General features: G+C 57.1%; 2 protein-coding genes across 2 annotated transcripts in view; both read right to left on the reverse strand.

Annotated features, from left to right (window-relative positions):
• Positions 1-5,544, reverse strand: part of MYO1A (myosin IA) — a 24,275-nt gene extending 18,731 nt beyond the window's left edge. The window contains exon 1 of the mRNA XM_067529669.1: positions 5,539-5,544. The gene's annotated coding sequence lies outside the window, so the exon portion shown is untranslated. The remainder of the gene's footprint in view (positions 1-5,538) is intronic.
• NEMP1 (nuclear envelope integral membrane protein 1) lies at positions 828-17,791 on the reverse strand. The gene is made up of 9 exons (XM_067529683.1): positions 17,664-17,791; positions 13,213-13,334; positions 11,102-11,321; positions 10,219-10,291; positions 9,320-9,413; positions 7,896-8,010; positions 7,571-7,796; positions 6,374-6,547; positions 828-5,793 (listed from the first exon to the last, which is right to left on the reverse strand). The coding sequence occupies exons 1-9, from the start codon at positions 17,752-17,754 to the stop codon at positions 5,607-5,609; spliced, it is 1,302 nt and encodes a 433-aa protein (XP_067385784.1). The 5' UTR covers positions 17,755-17,791; the 3' UTR covers positions 828-5,606.
• Between the last annotated feature and the right edge of the window lie 1,364 nt (positions 17,792-19,155).

Here is a 19,155-nt window from a genome sequence, read left to right on the forward strand (position 1 = left end):
TCCCGGAGCAGGGTGGGGGGTAGGGCTCCTATGCCCCAACGCGGACGAGGCTTCCCCCACCTCCCGGCCCAGCTGCAGGCGCCCCCCCCCCCACACATTTCCCCAGGAAGCCCGGGGAGGAAAAGATGCTTCAGCGCCTCCCTTGGAAGCGGCAGCCGGCGAGGGCAGGGGGGTTTCCTCCAGCTGGGAGGAAAACAGAAGATGCCCGTTTTGGAGGCTTGCGGCTTTGCCCCTGCTGCCAGGGGCCAGCAGGGCAGCAGGCAGGGGGGGATCAGGGGGTGGGCAAGTCACGTCGCTGTCGGGCCAAAGCGCGCTGGAGCCACACTCACCACCCCACTGCTGGCACCAAGTCGAGTCCGGTCGAGCTTCCTCCTGCCCGGTCCAGCCCCGGCTCAGAGGGAGCTGTCCATGGTGTGCAGCGCCCGCGGCAGAGCCGCCTTCCCCAGCAGCCTTCACCCCACCCACTTCCTGCCACCCCCAGCTGCAGGGCAGGGCAGCCGTCAGCTCGCCTCCTTTATTAGGTGCATTACGGCAGCCGCGCCCCCCCCTCCGGCTCCCTCCGAGCGCGCTGCCACCCCAGGGCGCAAGGTGCTGTACAAACATGGCGAGAGACGGTCCCTGCCCCCAGGAGCTCACTGTGTAACTGGAGGGTGAGTCTCCCCATTTCGCAGCTGGGGAAGGGAGGCACACAGCACTTCAGCCACTGGGCCCAGCTCACGCAGGGAAGCCAAAGCGGAGCCGGGAACTGAACCCACGCTCCCAGCCCACTGCGTCAGCCGAGCACCCAGAGCCACCCAGCCCCCCTAGCACGGAGCAGGGGCGCCTGAGGCTTGTTCCCCCAGACCACACTGAACAGGCATGGGGGGGCACCCCACAAAGATGCCCTGCACATCACAGAAATGGGGGGCTGGGAGGGACCCTCCATAGGCCCCCCTAGGATTCAGTATCTCCAGTCCAGCAGCCTGCCAGAGAAGCCGGTAAATCCCTGGCTCTCGCTTCCTCCTCTCACCCCAGCTGCTGCTCTGCTGAGCAGCTCATCCAATGCCAACCAGAGGGGAAGGGTTTGTTTGAGGTGGCAGGAGCCGAGCTGGGAGAGGGGCCCAGGGCCCTGCGACCCATTAGTGCAATTAGCTAATGGAGCATTTCTCTGCAGCTCCCAAGAGCGGAGCAGGGCCGGGCTGGTGCAAGGTCCGCGGGGTCACTGATCACGCAGGAACACCTCCCAGCGCACACCTGTGGGCTCCCCCCCCCCCCGCTACCTACAGCTATTTATTACCCTGCTGCTTCACCACGGAGAAGGCCGGGAGCTGGGTGTTAATTACTCACAGCTGGCTGTTCAGCTCGTGCATTTAGCAGGGACCCTCCGCAGTAGAGTCCCAGCCCTGCAGGCGGCTGTGGTGTCACTCCACAGCTAGGTCCACTCAAAGACAGGCCGCCCCAGCCCACTGGGCTCCAGCTGCCTGTCACAGCGAGGCCGGGAAGGGTGGCACTGCGGGGGGGCGGACAGAACAGGCAGGATGAAAAGGGAAAGCACCTCCCTGAAATCCGGCTTCCCTGACAGTGAGCAGGCCGGGCAGCAGGGGTGCAGAGCGTCACCTGGGATTCTGCCTGCGAGGCCGGACTGCTCTCCTGGGTCCTGCCAGCAGGGCTTACACCCCAGTCTGCAGCCCCCACATTCCAGCCCCTGGCTGCCTACGCGCCCCTCTGCCCACCCCACTCTTCCACTCCCACCCAGAGCAGAGATGGCCAGATGCAAAAAGCAAGGGGGTAGGGGGAGCCCCATCAATCGCCCCCACTGTGAGCGACCCTCTGCAGACCCCTAGTGGCCAGAGAGGCAGGGCATTAACCCACGGGGCCGTGGCAGGATAGCAGGGGCCCACGGCGGGGTTTTTTATTTACACCCAGTTTTTCACCGACAAAAACAACTTTATTAAAATTTGGAACCTGTTTAACAACAGTGAGAAAAAGAAGCTGTTCAGCTCGACTGTGGCTCCAGCCCTCAGCGCCGCCCGGCCGGGGTAACACAGAGCTCTGGCTTTCTATGACCACAGAGAGCAGGAAAGAAAACGGGCGCAGAAACAAAAAGATTTAAAATTAAGCTGTGGGTATGTTAACCGGCTGGGAATTACCACCCCAGCTACAAGCTCAGGCAGCTACACGGTTTATAGGCAGCACCAAGAACGAAGATGGCACTGGGGGGACTTCTGCAGACCACAGATGCCCGCATCGCCCCTGCCTGATTATCTGGCAGCTGCCCCTGGTGCTACAATGCACAAAGCTACATGCTCCTACATTCGTGGGGAGAGCTAGCAGGATCAGGGCCCTCCAGGGAGCGCTTTGCAGGGCAAGGCTACTCCGGGGCAGTTATTGCTCAGAGAGCTGCATAGAGAGTGAGGGGAACACCCCATCTTTGTGCTTAAGAGAAGGCCTGGGACACAGGCCCCGCCAGCCAGGCACAGACGCTTCCCGTGACAGAGGAAGAGGCTCTGACGCACTTTGCTCCCAGGTCAGAGCACAGAGCTAAAAGCGATGGCTGGGCCAGGCACTTTGGGGCAGCTGCACCCACAGGACACGGGGGAGATGGCCACGGACAGCAGCAGAGCTGCCCACGCACTCCAATTCCATGGGCTCCAAAGGATTTACTGAGAACCGGGACGATTTGCATCCCTACAGCAGGAGACGCACAGCTCTCTTCGACACAGGCCCAGTCCCCTTTGATTGTCACGCTCAAACACTTTGCATAGTCACACAAAAGTCCACACGGGGCCACGGTCAGGCAATGAAACCCGTGGATCCCAGCTCAGGACAGACACACACGGCGGCTTTACACCGTGGCTGCTTTGCACAGTGGCTCCGTGCTCCAGCATAAGCAAGCCGGCAACCTTGCGGGGTTTAACGGGGTGCACATTACAGAGAGTGTGGGGGCCTTGCCCAAGGCCACTTCTGATTTGCAAAAAGAGCCGGCCCCTGGCTCCAGCAGTGAGACTCCTTTGAGGGGGGTAGGGTGGTGTTCCCCCTACCCAATCACTAGTTGTTTTGAACATTTTGCCTCCTCTAGTTAGCAGGTGAGAGGGGCTGTCTCCCAGCCCCCAGCGTTTTACTGGGAGATGCTCCACCCACCGAGAGCAGCTTCTTGGCAGTAAAAATACAAAACTCTGCGGCAGGGCTTTGCAAAGCAGCCTGGGGAGAGTTTCAGAAGCGCCCATGTGACTTAGGAGCACAAATCCCAGTGGAACCAATGGGATGGGTGCTCCTAAATCACCCGGGTATCTTCAGAATCCCGCCCTTAGACACGCGACTCCCACTAATTGCCACAGGACTCAAATGTCTGAATCTGCTAAGCCTCTGGTATCTCTAGCATTGGTGCCCAGTCAGAGCTGTACCTGTTCCAGAAGAAGGGGCGTTACAGTGGGGAACACCCGCCCCACCCCCCCAGTCTCCTCTCCGCGTGCAAGCCCTTTGCGACAGCAGAGAACCTGCTGACCGCAGGAGACCACGCCTGGTCAAAGGTTCGGCTGCCGACCCTCGCCTGCTGCCCATGGAGCCAGATGCAAAGAGAGCTGTGCCAATGCCTGGCCAGGCCTCTCCGTCGGCTACCTGCTCTTCAGGCCTGGCCTCAGATGCATGCCCTTTCCTAGCCTATCCAAGCCAGCCGGGAGGTGCCTGCCTCTCCCTAGCCAGCCACCCCATTGCTCAGGAGATCAAGTCACCGCTAAGACAGGCCTGTGGGGAGCGGGGAGAAGTATCTTGCTCTCAACCCCCCGTGGCTTCCTGCCCCACACAGTCTGGTCTGCAGGACACTCAGGCGAGCAGCTGGGGGGTCGGTGCACTGCTTCCCCAGCTCAGGGGACTGAACTGCTTCAGGCAGTAGCAAAGATACAGGTGGGTGGAGGGCTGGGGGGAGCATCCCAGGAGGGGACAAGGACAGCTCCCCATACACCCCACGGGCGGGGAACAGGTTTGGGTCTAAGCACTCACTCAAAGGCAGCCTCACGTCCGTGCCCGGCCTAGGAACCGGGAAGGGTTTTGGTTAATGACGGGTCCCCGGCTCCCAGGATCAGTTTTCTGGTCAGTTGGCATAATCAATCAAACTGCTGCCTGCAGAACCAGGAACACGGCACGCAGGGGGCTTCTCCCTCTCTGAATGCACCGAGACAGCCCCACGGGGAGGAAGGTTAGCAGGGAAGGCTGCGGTGGCAGAGACGGGGACGAAGCAGGTAAAGAGCCGCGGGGGGAGACCTGGGGGGGGGCGCCTGGCGAGGGAGGTTTGCATTCCACTAGCCGCACCATTCCCACTAGCTCCAGGGTGCACCTCTGCTCAGGCGCACGCACAGCGGGCCTGCAGCTCTGCGGGTAGCCAGGGGGGCTGAGGGCTGACGGCTCAGAGGCCGCCGCTCTCTGGGATTTATACGAACAGGAGTGGTTCCTGTCATCCCCCCCCGCCCCCCAATTACTGATCTGGGCGGAGCTGCCTGCCTCTCCCAGCAGGCGAGCGGGAAGTCAGGCACCTGTCAGTTCAGCAGGTCCAAAGTTCTCCGCTTGTGCAAACAAACCCGTCTGCCGGAGGGAGGAGAAAGATCAACTCCCCCACGTCCCACCCCCTCGCCCGCCTGCGAACCCCGGCTCTCAGGCAGCCGAGTCACAGCACGCTGACAGCCAGCAGGGGGCAGCAGTCCAGGAGCTGGGGGGGGGGGCTGGATTGGAGGGGGGGCACTGAACCCCAGTGGTAAGCAGGCTCTTGAAATAATCGGTTGGGTTATTTTTCCTGCTGGGGGCAGGATGGACAGAGAAAGGGGCTGAGTTCTCAAACTAGGTTCCGCTCAGGACCCCAGGGGAGCGGGGGAATTAAAGCCGCTGGGATTGTCTCTGAGGCTAGACCAGGCCCGAGTGCGGCAGGGAGGGGGTGACGGCAGGCAATGCACGCAGCGCTGAGGGGAGTGAGGAGTCCTGGACAGCCAGGCACCTGCGTGCACGCTGCCCTACAGATACAGCACAGATCTGTGCAGAGACCCAGCTCAGATCCAGGAAGGCAGGGGGAGGGCGGCTTTCCCAATCCAAGTGCCTCTGTGAAACCACGCAGGGGGTGGCTCAGAAAAGCTGCCCCTATTCATCTCTGCCCCAGTCCGGGCAGGGGGAAGCTCTGCTGGCAGGTTCCAAAGCAACATGTGGGTTCCCCAGAAGGAGAGTACCCCCAAAATAACCCCACCTCCCCGCCACACGCATCCTTCAGCATCTTCTATGCTACGCAAAGCCAGGCCAAGGATGCCAAGTGCCGGGCAGCCCGGGGAGAGACCAGGCCTGGGGCCCAGCCAGAGGGCAAAGCACTGCCAGGCAGGAGAGCGATGTTCAATTCCCTGAGTTAGGCCCTCGCTCAGCAGCCCGTTCAGGGTGTGATGTGTCTGGCTCCAGCAGGAGGCGCTGCCAGCCCGGCTGATGCAGGGCAGGCTGGCTCTGGTGCGCTCGCACAGATGGCCGAGGCTTTCCACACACACGCACGCACGCTCGCTCACGGGGGCGCTCAGCAAGCGGTGACTGTACCCCACACCGGCAAGGCGCCGCGGCAGCTCCTCCAGCGTATCCGTCCGCACAGCTCCCGGCCAGCCGCCTCACTCAGAGCCCAGGTGATTCCAGGACATGGAGAACGCCGTGTGATCCGGTCCTTCGAAGGAATCGTCTTCCTCTTCCTCAAAGAGCTGGTCCTCCACGAACAAGCCCCCCAGTCCGTACTCCTGCTCGTGGACCGAGACCTCATTCGGGGTGAGGTGGGAGGCGCCACCCACAAAGTCAGCAAACCTGGGCGTTAACGAGGACGAGGACGAATTAGCACAGCCCCTGCACCTTCTGCTATGATAAGCCAGGATACTGGGCTAGATGGACCACTGGGCTGCCCTGTACGGCTGTTACGCTCCCTTAAAGGGCCCAGACACCATTAACCCCATTGTATAGATGGGGAGACTGAGGCACGGGGTTGGGAGGAGGGACTGGCCCGAGGTCAGGCAGAGCTGGGATTAGAACTGGGGAGTTCCTCCCTGGCTGTGCCAAGACAGCAACCCAGGAATACTAGACATGAGGCCAGGACAGGTTAAGCTGCTCCAGGACCTGCTAAGGAGCTCATGGGAATAGCAGAGTAGCAGGGACAGGGAACACCTGGCAGTTTTCCAGCCCTGGGAGATACAGTTTAGCAGCAGGCTGCCCTGCTGGAAGAGAACAGAAAGCCACAGCAAAAGCACAGCCAGCCCTGCCCCACACCCAGGCCAGGCCAGCGGCAGCTGCCGGCGTGATTCTCCAAGGCATTACCCTGGTCATGTGCATTCCCCCAGCAGGAGGCGCTGTGAGGGGGTTGGTGGCCCCCCACCCCGCCCGGAGGTTTTACCTCTTTGGAGACTTGATGCGGGAAACCACAGTCCAGGCGGAGAACTCCGGGCTGCTGCAGTAGCCGCGCAATTCCTCCAGAGCCCTGCGCGTCTCCACCTCCCCCTGGAGCCGGTACTCCTCCTCGGTCAGCAGCTGAGGGGGACTCGGCTTCACTGTGGCTTTCTGCACCCTCCTGCCAGCAGAGCAGCGGCGTTAGCAGCGGCGCTGCCCCTGGAGGCTGGGCTCAATCCTACGGAGAGCTGCCGGGGCCTCTCACAGCGGGTCAGCGCTCAGGGCAGGGGGACGTCTGAGGAGCTAGGAGGCTGATGCAGGAGTTCCTGGCTGGGCTAGAGGCTGAGAACGTACCTATGAAGCCCACCCCTGTTAAACTCTGCAAAGCCCTCCCTGGGAGCCATCTGCCCCCACCCGCAGCAGAGGAGGAGACCCCGTCATGCCCCAGAATACAGAGAGCCCAGGCAGCACTGATGACCAGGAGAAAACGCAGCTCGCCAGGACCAGCATCCATCACCAAGCAGCTGTTGGCGCCGCACAGTGGCCAGGTTGGGTTTGACAATTCATTCGAGGCCGTAATTTTCCCAAAGCCCCCAGCATTAGTCTAACCCTGCTCCTGGAAACGTCGAGGCAGAGTTAGGGCCATGCTGGGCATCTGGGAAAATCCCGCCCTTGGACAGAGACCCCTCGGATCAAGTCCAACCCTGAACGTCCACGCACAGTGGCTAGACCCCGCCCCCCGGCTCAAGTTTGATGCCGTTGATTCCTCCCTCGCCCGGGAGTCCAAGGCAGAGGCAGGGCTGTGCTCAAGGCCCCAGCTGCCAGGTTAGCAGGGGCACCCAGGAGATTTCTGGGCTAAGCTGCTTTTCATGCTGTGCCTGCAGCTCATCTCTGAACAGGCTGAGGCCTAGAATCAAATCTCCCATCAGCCAAAAACAGGCCGGGACTCTGGCTTGGCAACTCCCCTCTCCGGCCCCCCTTCTCCTACTGTAATTGAGCCCTGCTGGGCACTATGGCGTGCATGCTTTGCACAGCTGTGCTGATCTCCTCCCAGCCTGGTTAACAGAGCCAGTCGGCTCCTAAGCCTGGACCGAACTCCTTTCGCTTTACCGTCCAGTGCCTCCCCGCCCGCAGGGGCTGGACTAGAACCCGTGGCCGCAGCAGCTGCCGTGAGACGCAGCCCCGCCCGGAGCATTGGGATCACCTGTAGGTGGCGTAGATCCACTGGATGGGGTACTCCAGGTTCTTGGTGCAGACGGCGATGACGACCAGCGCCAGGGCAATGGGCCGGATCTGAATGCCGGAGTACAGGAGCAGCAGGCCCAGCAGCTGCAAGGTCCAGGTCAGCAGGTTGACGCTGCGCTCATTCTCCAGAGGGCCGTACCGGTAGCACACGGCGAAGCTGGTGAAGCCCACCAACAGCACGTACCCTGGGAGAGGGCAGAGAGAGCAGAGGAGAGGGAATCCAGCAGAGGCAACGATGAACGGGACGGGACGGCTTAAGGCAGAGACAGGTACGAGACACTCACCGAGGAGATACTGCCAGTACGATTTGCAGATCTCTCTCAAGTTTTTGAAGACCAGCTGGATGAGGTAGAGGGAGAAGGACCAGCCGCCCACTAGGATGAAGTAGATGGGACTTTTCTAGGGCAGATGGAGAGACGTGAGAACAAGACGGGTGCTTCCACGCCAGGGCACCACGAAGGGATCGCCGCTTGCTCTAAATACACAGCGCTCTCGCTGCGTGTCTACCTGAGCCGAACCGCTGCTGTTTGACATTCACCCCGGGAAAGGCCGTCTGCCAGACAGATCATTCCCCTAGGTCAGTGGTTCTCAACCGGTCCAGCGTGCTGTACCCCTTACAGGAGTCTGATTTGTCTTGCGTACCCCACGTTTCACCTCACTTAAAAGGACTTGCTTACAAATTCAGACATAAAAATACACAGAAGTGTCACAGCACACTATTGCTGAACAATGGCTTCCGTTCTCATCTTTACCACTGAATTATAAAATCAAGCAAGTGGAATACAAATACGGTACTTACATTTCAGTTTATAGCATCTAGCGCAATATAAACAAGTCACTGTCCGTATGAAATTGTAGTTTGCACCGACTTTGCTACTGCTTCTTATGCAGTCTGTTGTAAAACTAGGCAAATATCTAAATGAGTTGATGTACCCCCTGGAAGACCTCTGCGTACCCCTGGTTGAGAACCACTGCCCTATGTCAAGGAGCAGCAGAGCCTAGTGGGCCGGGGCCAGCTACTGGACCTGGATTGCATTCCCAGGTCTGCCACTAAGCTGCTGTGGGACCCAGAGCAAGTCACTCCACTCCTCGGCCTCCCCTTTCCCTCCCGCCCCTTGCCTACTGAGACTGCAGACTCTCCAGCCTGGGGCCTGCCCCTGCCCCCCCCTGCCTCCCCCCCCCCCCGCCTGCCTGCCTGCCTGCCTGCCCCCCCCTCCCCCCCCCTCTCTCTCTCTCTCTCTCAACAGCATCAAGGGGGCGTGATCTCAGCTGGGTGCTACCGTACTACATAAGCCATACTGTGCGGGCATTCTCCTAACCCCCCACCCTCCTCAAACAGCCACTAGCTCTCCCAACACCAAGAGCATCTCCACGCTGGGGAGGGGTGTTTTTAGCACTAGCACATGCAGCTGCATCATCGCCACCAGCTGTCTGAGCTGTAGCCTGGTGGGACGTTTTAACCATCTTCTGCCTTGCTCAGAGCAGGGGTAGACAACACAGGGGCAGAGACAACGGAGCCACGTGCCCCAGGGGGCATCAGTGCAGCTGCTTGGGCACTGAAAGACGCTCACGAGTTTCCCCAAGGGCTTGTAACCAGATCCCCAAGTTACAGCAGTTCAGCGTGTTAAGAGATTCCGGAGTCCTTGAACCAGCCAGTTACTGAGTGGTCAATTCCGCCCCCGTTTCCAGACCAGACCGGCACCCTCACCTTGGGCATCACCTTGGACATCATGTAGATGAGGATGAGCAGCGAGGCCAGCATGCCGATGCTTATCCCAGCCGAATAGTAGAAGAGCTGGCTCCTGCAGAGATCACACACAGGGGATGAGTTTTCAGGGGAAGAGAGGTCTGCCCACTTGGACACATGCTGAACAGAGCTCAAGGCTGACACACTCAGTTGAGCAGGAAGACACCGTGCCTTCCATCTCAGGAATCGTTCAGAAGGGAGCTAAGGTGGCATTTGTTGTATCTTGGAAATAGTGAGGCCTGTGCAAAACCAAGCTCCTTGGCGCTACAGACCGGAGCCGTACACCTTCATCCCCAAAGGGATCTGCTGTCTGAGGAGATGATCTCCCGGGTTTAATTGCTGGACCCCAGTAGCTGAACAAGGACTGGGAAGCCGCTCCCTGGGGACAGGACAGAGGGAAGTCACATGCTGAGATGCTGTCAATTTTCCCACAACATGTGAACATTCAGAAAGGTACCATGTTTCATACACACAACTCCGCTGCAGGCGTCAAACACCCGCCTCCATGCTGATGGTACCCGATGGGCCAGACAGGCAGAGCAAAGGGACACTGCGAGCTGCCAATCTAGCATGAGGCCTACCAGCTGTGGATCTTACGAGTCCTTGGTTTAGGTAGCTATTGCGGGACATGGGCTAGGCTGGGGTGGGCACCGCTCAGATGCCCCACTGCACCTGGGCACAGCAGGGCAAGTTAACAGCAACATCCCTGAGTTCGGGTCTCCGCCGTGCGGATCAGACCATTAACACAAAGAGATCGGGGAGGTCAAACGCACAGGACTGCAGGTATACCCAGCAAGGCTGACATTCACACCCAGCACGGTTGTCTGGCCTTACAGCTCGGGCAGCAGGAGGCGACCCACCTGCTCAGCAAATCCCCGCAAAAAAACAAGAGCAGGCCCAGGAAGGAAACCAGGAAGAGCTTGGGGTCAAACCCTAAAAGAGAGAAGGTGGTATCAGAGAAGCCCCCGGCCGGGTTACTCTGTGACAAAGCATTGCACAGTCACTGCCGTCTGTGGGGAGCAGCTGGGAAGGGATACACCCAGCACCACTTACTGAGGCAGACCCCCCTGCATGCTGGATCTGTCTGGAAGTGGGGCAATGGATTCCGTCTCTGTATAAACAGCCCCGAGGTCCAGAAGCTGCTATCAACCTGGCCAATCTCAGATCGAGGATTCTAACCTGGCTTTGTTCTGGGTGGCAGCAAACTGACCCCAGGCCCTGGGCGCACCGGCCTTCTCATCCAGAGATTTATAGAGCCCCTGTTGTGTGGATACCCCCCACTCACACCCCTCCCCAGCAAAGGAGGAACTAGTTATGTCATTAGCCCATCCTAGAACCCCTGGCTCCCAAGAGATACTGGCACTGCCAGGAGCCTGTTCTAGGCCAGAGGCAGCAGCACCAAGCTCCCGTCAGAACTGGGTGCCACTCACCATGCTCGCCACCCTCCTGGTTTGAAGCCTCTCCTCAGATCTCCTCCGTTTCCCCCCATCAGCCTAAGGGGCAGTTTCAGGGCGCTCAATCCAACACCCCCGTGTAAGACTAGCTGGGGTCTTCTAAACAATGCGGCATCCGACAGAGCAGGGGCAATAAAGCCAAGCCGGGCAGTAGCCCAGTAAACCGAACCCTGCTCTGCAGGACGGAGCAGCTGGCACATCCCCAGCTAAGTCACAAGAACTGCAACTCCTTCCCTGAGCAGGCCTATGAAGCCCCGAGCAGGGCCGCCTGATCCCCAGCATAACTTACACCGGAAGAGGACAACGGTGTACTCGGTGGCTGGCTCCAGTAACTCAACTTGCAGGCAGGTTTTATTGCTGTACAGATCCACGGCGATGTAGGTGTCGTTCAGCTTCTCTTTCAAGAAGGAGAAGACGAAGTTCCACAGGTTGAACTCCTCCAGCTCTTTCAGCTGCTCCTCGTTTTCCACCTGGGTGACACGGATCATCTTGCTGCTGACGACTCGGATCTGCAGATGGGAGAGGAGAGGTACTCACACAGCCATGTTGTACTGGAGGGGTGGACACAATGCGATCTTCAACTAAACCAGTGCAGGAGGGAGACAAAACTAGACGGGGATCAGAGTTGTGCCGCTAATGGCTTAACATTGCTTAGCACTTTGTGAAGTGCTTTACAAACATCGGCTCGCTGTACATGGAGCGGGTTTGTTCCCCTCCCTGAGCTGCGGTCTCAGGGCAACAAAATCACTGCTTATCTGGTGGGGGTGCCAGAAGGGACGGTCTCTGAAATGCTTTGAGAGATACAGGGTAAGATTTCCAAAAGAGCACCTACGTGACTTACAGTGCAAGACCGATCAAAAGTCACGTAGGAGACTTTGGAAATGTACCCACAGCTAGTTTACCGAAGCAGTTAGAAAAACCAATGTGCAAAGAGTTAAGCCCGTTTACAGATCCATGCAAGGGCTTGGAGAATACAGAATAAATGTCGCAGTTGTCGGTAACTGACTTCCACATCCAGCGCCTGGATGCCTACAGTCGCCTTCATGTCTAAGCTGCAGACTATCAGCAGGAACCCTGGCTAGGAGCTTCTAAAAATGTACGTTACGAGAAGAGCTGGTCTCATTTAGAGAGACGTTTTCAGGGGACTAGTTGAAGGATGAGGGAGGATTTCAAGGCACAGGACTAGCAGCTAGAAAGTCTAGAGAGTGTTCCTGTTTTTGCCACTTGTTTCTTGCATGCATTTGTAAGTCCCTTTCCCGCCTCTTGCCTCAGCTTTCCCATCTGTAACTGGGGTCTGAACTGAAGTATCCTTGTTAAAATTGCTGAGCCTCTCAGATGGAAGGAACCGTAAGTGCTGATCTAACACACTTCTCTCAATGGGCTGAATTTTATTCTTTCCTTGTCAGGCAATTTTGTCTTTGATGTCTTTATGGAATAAATTACAAAAACCATGGTTCTCTGATGGGATTCCTTCCCCCCACCTCCATCTGGAAGAGGCTGATGCAAAGAACATCACCGTGACGCTCCACAGATTGAGAAGCAGTGCAAAGGGGCTCTCACCCTGACAGACACACTGTCACTTGCCATGTCTGCCAACGTTCGACACAGCCTCAGGGCGGCAACTGAGAGAAACTAGGACTGCATGCGCCTGCTGTGGCAGGAAAGAGGGGGGCTGTGTCGAGTGCGGTGACAAGGGGCATCGGGGGGGGGGGGGGTGGTAAGGAACAGCCCCGTACAGATGTCCCCTTTAGCCAGCACCTCAGAGGGCTTTCCAACCAGAAAACACTCACCTGGGGCAGGTTTTATCCCCATTTCACAGGTGAGATCCAGAGAGGTTAAGTGACTTGCTCAAGGTCACACAAGTGAGTGGCAGAGCAGGGGGAAGAGAACCCTGGACTCCTGATCCCAGTACATTGCTCTAACCACTACATGACATTCCCTCCCAAAACTGGGACTAGAACCTAGGAGTCCTGAAACCAATGACCGCTACAACGCGTCCCTAGGACAACTGTGGTCATCCTCTGGGATTACCGTGTTCCCATGTGCCTGCCCAGCGCCTAGCACATTCTGGATGCTAATGTCATATAAACAGGCTGAGAAGGACAAGGCACAAAGCTGAGCGCACACCTGGGACCAGCCCAACAGCAGGATCACTCAGATGCAGACAAGGGGGTCTGGGCATGAAGCTTTTATCCTGCCCCTTTATCTTGTTGCTACCGCACACTCCCCAACCAGAGATGAAAAGACGAGGGACAAAGGTTTCAGATTAGAGGTTCTTTAGCTGGTTAATGCAAACCCAACAAAGCCTCTTTCATTAGGACTCAGCTTGAATGCAAATAGTGGGGGCGGGGCAGCAGTGAGATGCAGCCCTTGCTCGGCAGCAGCATCCCCGTTTCCTACCTGCATCCGGGTCCATATGTCGTGCCATTTCGGGGTCACCTGGTTGGTGTAACAGAACTGCTGCGAGGTGTTCCTAGTGTGCACCTGCCCTTCTTCAAGCGGGGTCACCTGCTTCTTGCCACCTTCATTAGACGGGGGAAAGAAAGGATTTAGTAACAAACCCGACACGATGCATCTATTCCCATCTGCGCCGATAAGTGAGCTCCAGATCTGTGCCGACGAGAGAAGACGGAGGATTTGGCCTTCATGATGGGTGCCCCCGGGGAAGTGGTTTGAGACCAGGAGATGGACACTAGAGCTGAGCGTTTGCGCTAAAAGTTACTGAGCTGCAGTTTCAGGCTGTATGCAGACTCAGGAAGGCATCGCAGCATCACTTTGCATTCAGCTCATGTTGCTGCAGATTTTCTTCACACTCACCAGGGAGCGAAATAATTGTGAGTGGTTTGTTTTTAAGTGAAGATTTAGAAAGTAGAGAACGTTCCTACAGGCAACAGGTGGTTTCCACGGCAAGGTCCCCAGCCCCAGAACCCATGGAGCTTTGTCAACGAATTCTCTGGGAGCAATTTTGTTTAAAGCAAGAGCAAATGTTTTCCCTCGAGACTAGGCAGCATGCACTGAGTGATGCCAACAGCACCAAACAAGCTGTCCTAGGAAGGCCGAGGTCAAGGGAAACACCAGCCAGAGATGAATTCCACAGCACGTTCCAAAAACAGGAGCTTGATTCTAATCTCACTAGTGCTTCTCCACTGACATCAATGCAACGACTCCTGATTTACACCAACGTGAGAGGAGAATCAGGGTCCAACGTGCATCCCACATCACTCCCTGAAGAGTTTAGGCCTCATTAGAGTTTACATTAGAACAGCCAGACCACCTAGCCTAGTATCCTGTCTGACTGTGGCCATCTGGACATGATGAGGAGTTGGGAATAACCCCACATTTTCCTCCAGTCCCCTCCTCTCCTGAAGCAGCTCTGAGCCCAGTATCTTTGGTCCTCCACTTGTGCTGGAAGCACACTGGCTCTGCAGGACCCAGCCCGGGGGATATTTATTCAGCAACCACATCAGCAAGTCAAATTCAGAGTTTAAGGCCACCTTTTGCATAACACAGGCCAGAACTTCCTTATATTAGTTCCTGCTTCAGTTCCAATGTCTTGTGGCTGAAGAGAACATTGAAAAAAAATCCCCCAGATTGAGTGCTGCGACTTGTGAGATGAACGAAGGACCATTTTTACTCAGCTGGGAGAAGGAAACACTTATTTTCATCTTCGGTTCTGGAACGAGGCCAGTTTTAGCTTTACAGTCAACTACAGCCTGAGACCACAGCTCAGTTTACCTTCCCTGTCACAACGCCGCACTGCTGTAGGCAGAGGACAGCGATACACTGGCGTTCTGATTAGCTAGAAGGGCGTAAGAAGGAAGGCCATCACTTTTGGTCACTATTTGTCACTGTGTTCCTTTAAAAGACATTCCATTGAACGTCTCATGTTTTATAAACAGCTTGGTACCTATAAGTTCCTTTGCAAGGAGTTAGTCTCCTCCTCCATCCTTCTTAGGAAAAAGCCAACCCCAGGGTTTCATGGATGCGTGCTCCTGAGAGTGTATTCTCAACAGACGCACGGATCTCCCACGGAGACGGCTCAGGCACTTAGCTTCACTGCAGAGTGTGGGTGTTTGAGTAATGCTGTGTGACTTTAAACTATTTACCAATGTGCTTAAGTTCATAGAAAAGTGTTATTACCCAAGAGGGGAGATATTAAACTGAGCAAAAAAAAAAACAAAAAAAAACCATTAAGCTACCTACATCTTTAGTAGGGAATATGTGTGACTTACATTAAAAACCGCTACACAACGTGTGCTAATCACAAGGATAAGTGGATGTTTGTTAACCCTTTGTGCGAGGCAAAGCTCTGTTCACACTTTTAAACACAGCCCAGTTTTTAGCAGAGGAGCACTAGAGCAGTCGTGATAATATATCCTTGGGGGTTAATAATACCAAGGTCGCCTATAACACTTGCCATCCATAGATCTCAAAGCATTTCATAAAAGAGGCAAGTAATAGATGGGGAAACTGAGGCACTGAGCAGGGGCGTGATTTGCCCAAGCTCACCCAGCAACAGAACCAGATCTCCAAGTCCCTGTTGGTGCCCCAATCCACCAGACCACACTGCCTCCTGGTAGATACTTTATTTTATTACCTTTAAAAGTGACACTGGCATTTCCAACCAGATACCCTGCTCCCTTCTCAAGCAAGGCAGACAGAACTGGAGAGCCTGCTAAGCCCATGACAGAACTAAACCGACAGTCAAACAAATGCAAACACTCCCACAGAAGCTAACAGCACCTTTGGCATGTCTGCAGGCACTCACAAGAAAGAGAGGCTCAAACACAGCCACGAAGTGAGATTATCACATGAAGGAATCAGCATTCCGTTTATAAATCACAGTTCAAAGAGTGGAGTCCAGAAGCAGAGATTCCAACGCACAAAATTAACACGCTTTTGTGCTATTCCCCACCACGTTCCAAACTTCTTGGTTAACACAAAACAATAGATTTAACTCTCCCTCCCCCCCCCCCCGCACTTTGAAATGGGAATTTTCTGGAGTCTTCTAAACAGATCAAAAGACTTATCTTGTTTTCCTGCAGCTTCTGCTTCCTGCCTGAAATGTTGTTTTGTCTCTTATGCTAAGTTCACACTGCAAATTCCAGGAAGAAAACACAGAAAGGCACCTTCCTCCCAAGTATGCAAGTAGTTTTGCCCCTCTGACTAACATTAGGCTGGCGCCTAGAGGCCCTGACGTGCTGGGTGCTGCGCAGCCAGTCCCTGCTCAAAGAACTTACAGTCTAAACTAGAGAAGGAATGGGAGATAAAGGATAGTGTATCTAAATAATGTTTTCTTTTGTTTTAAGCTCCCCAGCCCCGCGCTCAAGTGATTTTTAAAAAAACCAGACAAACAAGCCAACAAAAATCACATATTAGGAAATTCTCTGTTTTCCTCCCATGGCTTCTGATCACTGTACGTCAACAGAGACTTCCTCCCACGTAAAAAAAAAAAAAATCCCCATTTGACAGCTGCAAAACTGAGGCATAGAGGGATCAAGTGACTTGCGGGGAGGGAGGAGAGGTCTGAGACTGATCCAGGAGCTGAATCCAAGTTCAGTGCCTCAACCACCAGCCCCCGCTTCCCCGGATCTCTGCTCACCCAGTGCAGAGACAAATCAATCGGTTTATAGGGAGGGGGGATGCTTGGACTAGAAAGGATTATTGGATATTTGTATTATGGTGCCACCCCAAGGGGACCTGGTCAGGATTAGGGTTTGATTGCACAAGGTGCTGTGCACACATGGAGAGCCCCCCTGAGCCCCACCAAGACCAAGTGCCCCCCCCCCCGCAACATCCTCCTCTACCCTGGGTCATTCCCAGCCCTTGGCCTGTTGCATCGCAAGTAACTCACGGGCTCCTGACAGCACCCCATCCAGCCCCATGTCACCTCCCAGCGCCCTCCTGCCCCGTATCACCCCCCCCCAGCCCCACAACCCCTGTCCTGTATCACCCCCACCCCTCCTGCCCTAGCAGCCACTGCCCTGCCAACCCCCCACCCCAAATCCCTGGGGGTTCACAGTCTTATTGAGCTGGGTCTGCTGCCCACAAAACTCTCCCCCGCCAAGTCACCACATGGGAGCCCCAAAGAACAGCCTGGATCTGCTGGCAATGGGGGGGGGGGGGGGGGGGGGCACAGAGTGCTGGGATTTGGGGGTGAGGCAGCAATGTATCAGAGCAGCAGGCAGCACCGCAAAATTACAAGGAGCCCCGGGGGTGGGGGGGGGGGTGACAGAAAGGGACGGAGCAGGGTGACGGGGATTTTACCTGCCGCCTCCCCTCCCCACACAGGTGGGGCCAGTGGAAGTTGGGGGGGAAAAAAAATCACAGCTCCCCAGGGGCCTATAGTCAGCCCCCGGCCCGCTCTCCAGCGCCCCACGCCGGGTGCCCTCAGGAAAGGCCCCCCCCCCCCCGCGCCGCCACTCCCTGGGCCCCCCTCAACCGCTCCCGTCCCAGCTCCCCAGCACCGGCCACTCCCACACCCGGGTTCTCGGCCTCCCCTCCCCCCACTCCCCCACTACCTGCCTCTCCCCCTCGCCCTCCGGGGCTCGGCACTCCAGATGCCTGCGGGCCGCCCCCCCCGCGGCTGTCTCCCCCAGGCTCCGATACCTGCCCCCGGTCCCTTGGGGGTGTGCCCCCCGGTATTCCAATACCTCCCCCCTCCCCCCACGGCCTGCCCCCCGCCCCCCGCCCCAGGTCTCGGCCCCCCCCCCAGGTTTGCTGCTGCTACTGACTGACTGACTGACTGACTGACTGACACACACACACACACACACACACACACACACACACACACACACACACACCCGCCCCTGTCCCGCCCCCCCAGTCTCGGCCCCGCCCCCCGGTACCTGCGCCCCCCAGCAGCACCAGCAGCAGCAGCACCAAGGTCCGCAGGAACCGCCGCCGCCGCCCCGGAGCTGGTTTCATCCCTCCCGCCATGGCCGCTCCCCACACTTCCGGCCGCGCCGTCACCAGCCCGCCCTAGCAACCGGGGGAGGCGGGCGGGCCGCGGGCCTATGGGCACCCGAGTCTAGAGTGACGTAGATATCGTCTCCTAGCAACCGCGATGACCGACAATTCTCCCTAGCCTATCAGAGAGCGGTTCAGGGGACGGCCACGCCCGGCTTCCGCCTACTTCTATTTGACACTGACTGACAAGCCAGACAGCCTATCACAGGACAGCTCAGCCCCATGGTAACCCTTAGACCGGCCCTCAGCAGCCAACCCGTCCCATGGCAACTTGGAGACCCGCCCCAGCAATCAAGGGTGACTCACAGCTTCCCCAGCCTATCAGAATAGAATAGAACCGCCCACGAGGGACGGGGTGATTGACAGGCCTCTCCACCTATCACGAGACGTCTTTGCCCCATAGCAACACAGACTCATACTCATAGCAACAAATCACAGCGTACTTTGCGGCGGCTGGGTGGGTTGTTATTGTAGGGTCAGGGCCGGGGGATGAGTTGTTATTAGAAGGTCCCTCATGGGGGAGAGGGGCTACGTCATTATTGTAGGGTCCCTTGTGGGGGGGATGGGTAGTTATTGTAGGGTCCCTCGTGGGGGGAGGGGAGGGTTTGTTATTGTAGGGTCTCTTGCAAGGGCTGGGTTGTTATCATGTGGTCCCTCGTGGGGGGAGGGGCTGCGTTGTTATTGTAGGGTCCCTCGTGGGGGGAGGGGATGGGTTGTTATTAGAAGGTTCCTCGTCGGGGGAGGGGATGGGTTGTTATTGTAGGGTCTCTTGTGGGGGGCTGGATTGTTATTGTTGGGTCCCTCTGGGGGGCTGGATTGTTATTGTAGGGGCTCTTGCATCATCCATGTCCAGCCACAACAGGGCCTTTTCCCTGCCCTTCCACCTCCTGCCTGTGTTCCCTGCATCGGGGACACGCTTCTTGCCCCCACCCCTGGCCTCTCCTCAGAGCCCTGCCTCTCCCTGTCCACCCGGGCCCCCAGCCTTGCCCGCCTGCCCCGCTGCTCACAGAAACCTCCCTCTGCCATCTCCCACGCTGCCCCATCCGCACAAAGCACTCGCCTGGATGCCGCCCCTCTGCACTGCTCAATCCCGGAGCCCCAGCCGGGCTGTGACGCCTGCAAGAAATCAGCCAGCCGGTGCCGGCACGAGTCGGCTCTCCCTCCATCCATCTCTTTGTGAGTCGGTATATATATATATAGCATTACAATTGAAGCTATCTATACAGCCGTCGCATCCGATTGAAACCCCCCCTCCTTCCTCCCACACACCCTGCACCCCCAGGCTCCTGCAGCCCCCCCCCAGGCAAATACACTCAGGCCTAGCTCCGTGCACAACCATAGTCACGTTGACTTGAAAAGAAGCACGTGCGT

Source organism: Emydura macquarii, unplaced genomic scaffold (genome assembly GCF_026122565.2).
Source record: "Emydura macquarii macquarii isolate MOO-44397 ecotype Brisbane River unplaced genomic scaffold, CSIRO-AGI_Emac_v2 contig_2994, whole genome shotgun sequence".
Lineage (NCBI taxonomy): Eukaryota > Metazoa > Chordata > Testudines > Chelidae > Emydura > Emydura macquarii.

Coding starts and splice junctions, on each gene's coding strand:
- NEMP1 (XM_067529683.1), bottom strand. CDS start 17,754: ATGGCGGGAGGGATGAAACCAGCTCCGGGGCGGCGGCGGCGGTTCCTG. Junction 9,414..10,218: donor TGCGGGGATTTGCTGAGCAG/GTGGGTCGCCTC, acceptor TGATCTCTGCAG/GAGCCAGCTCTTCTACTATT. Junction 7,797..7,895: donor GTACTGGCAGTATCTCCTCG/GTGAGTGTCTCG, acceptor GCCCTCTCCCAG/GGTACGTGCTGTTGGTGGGC.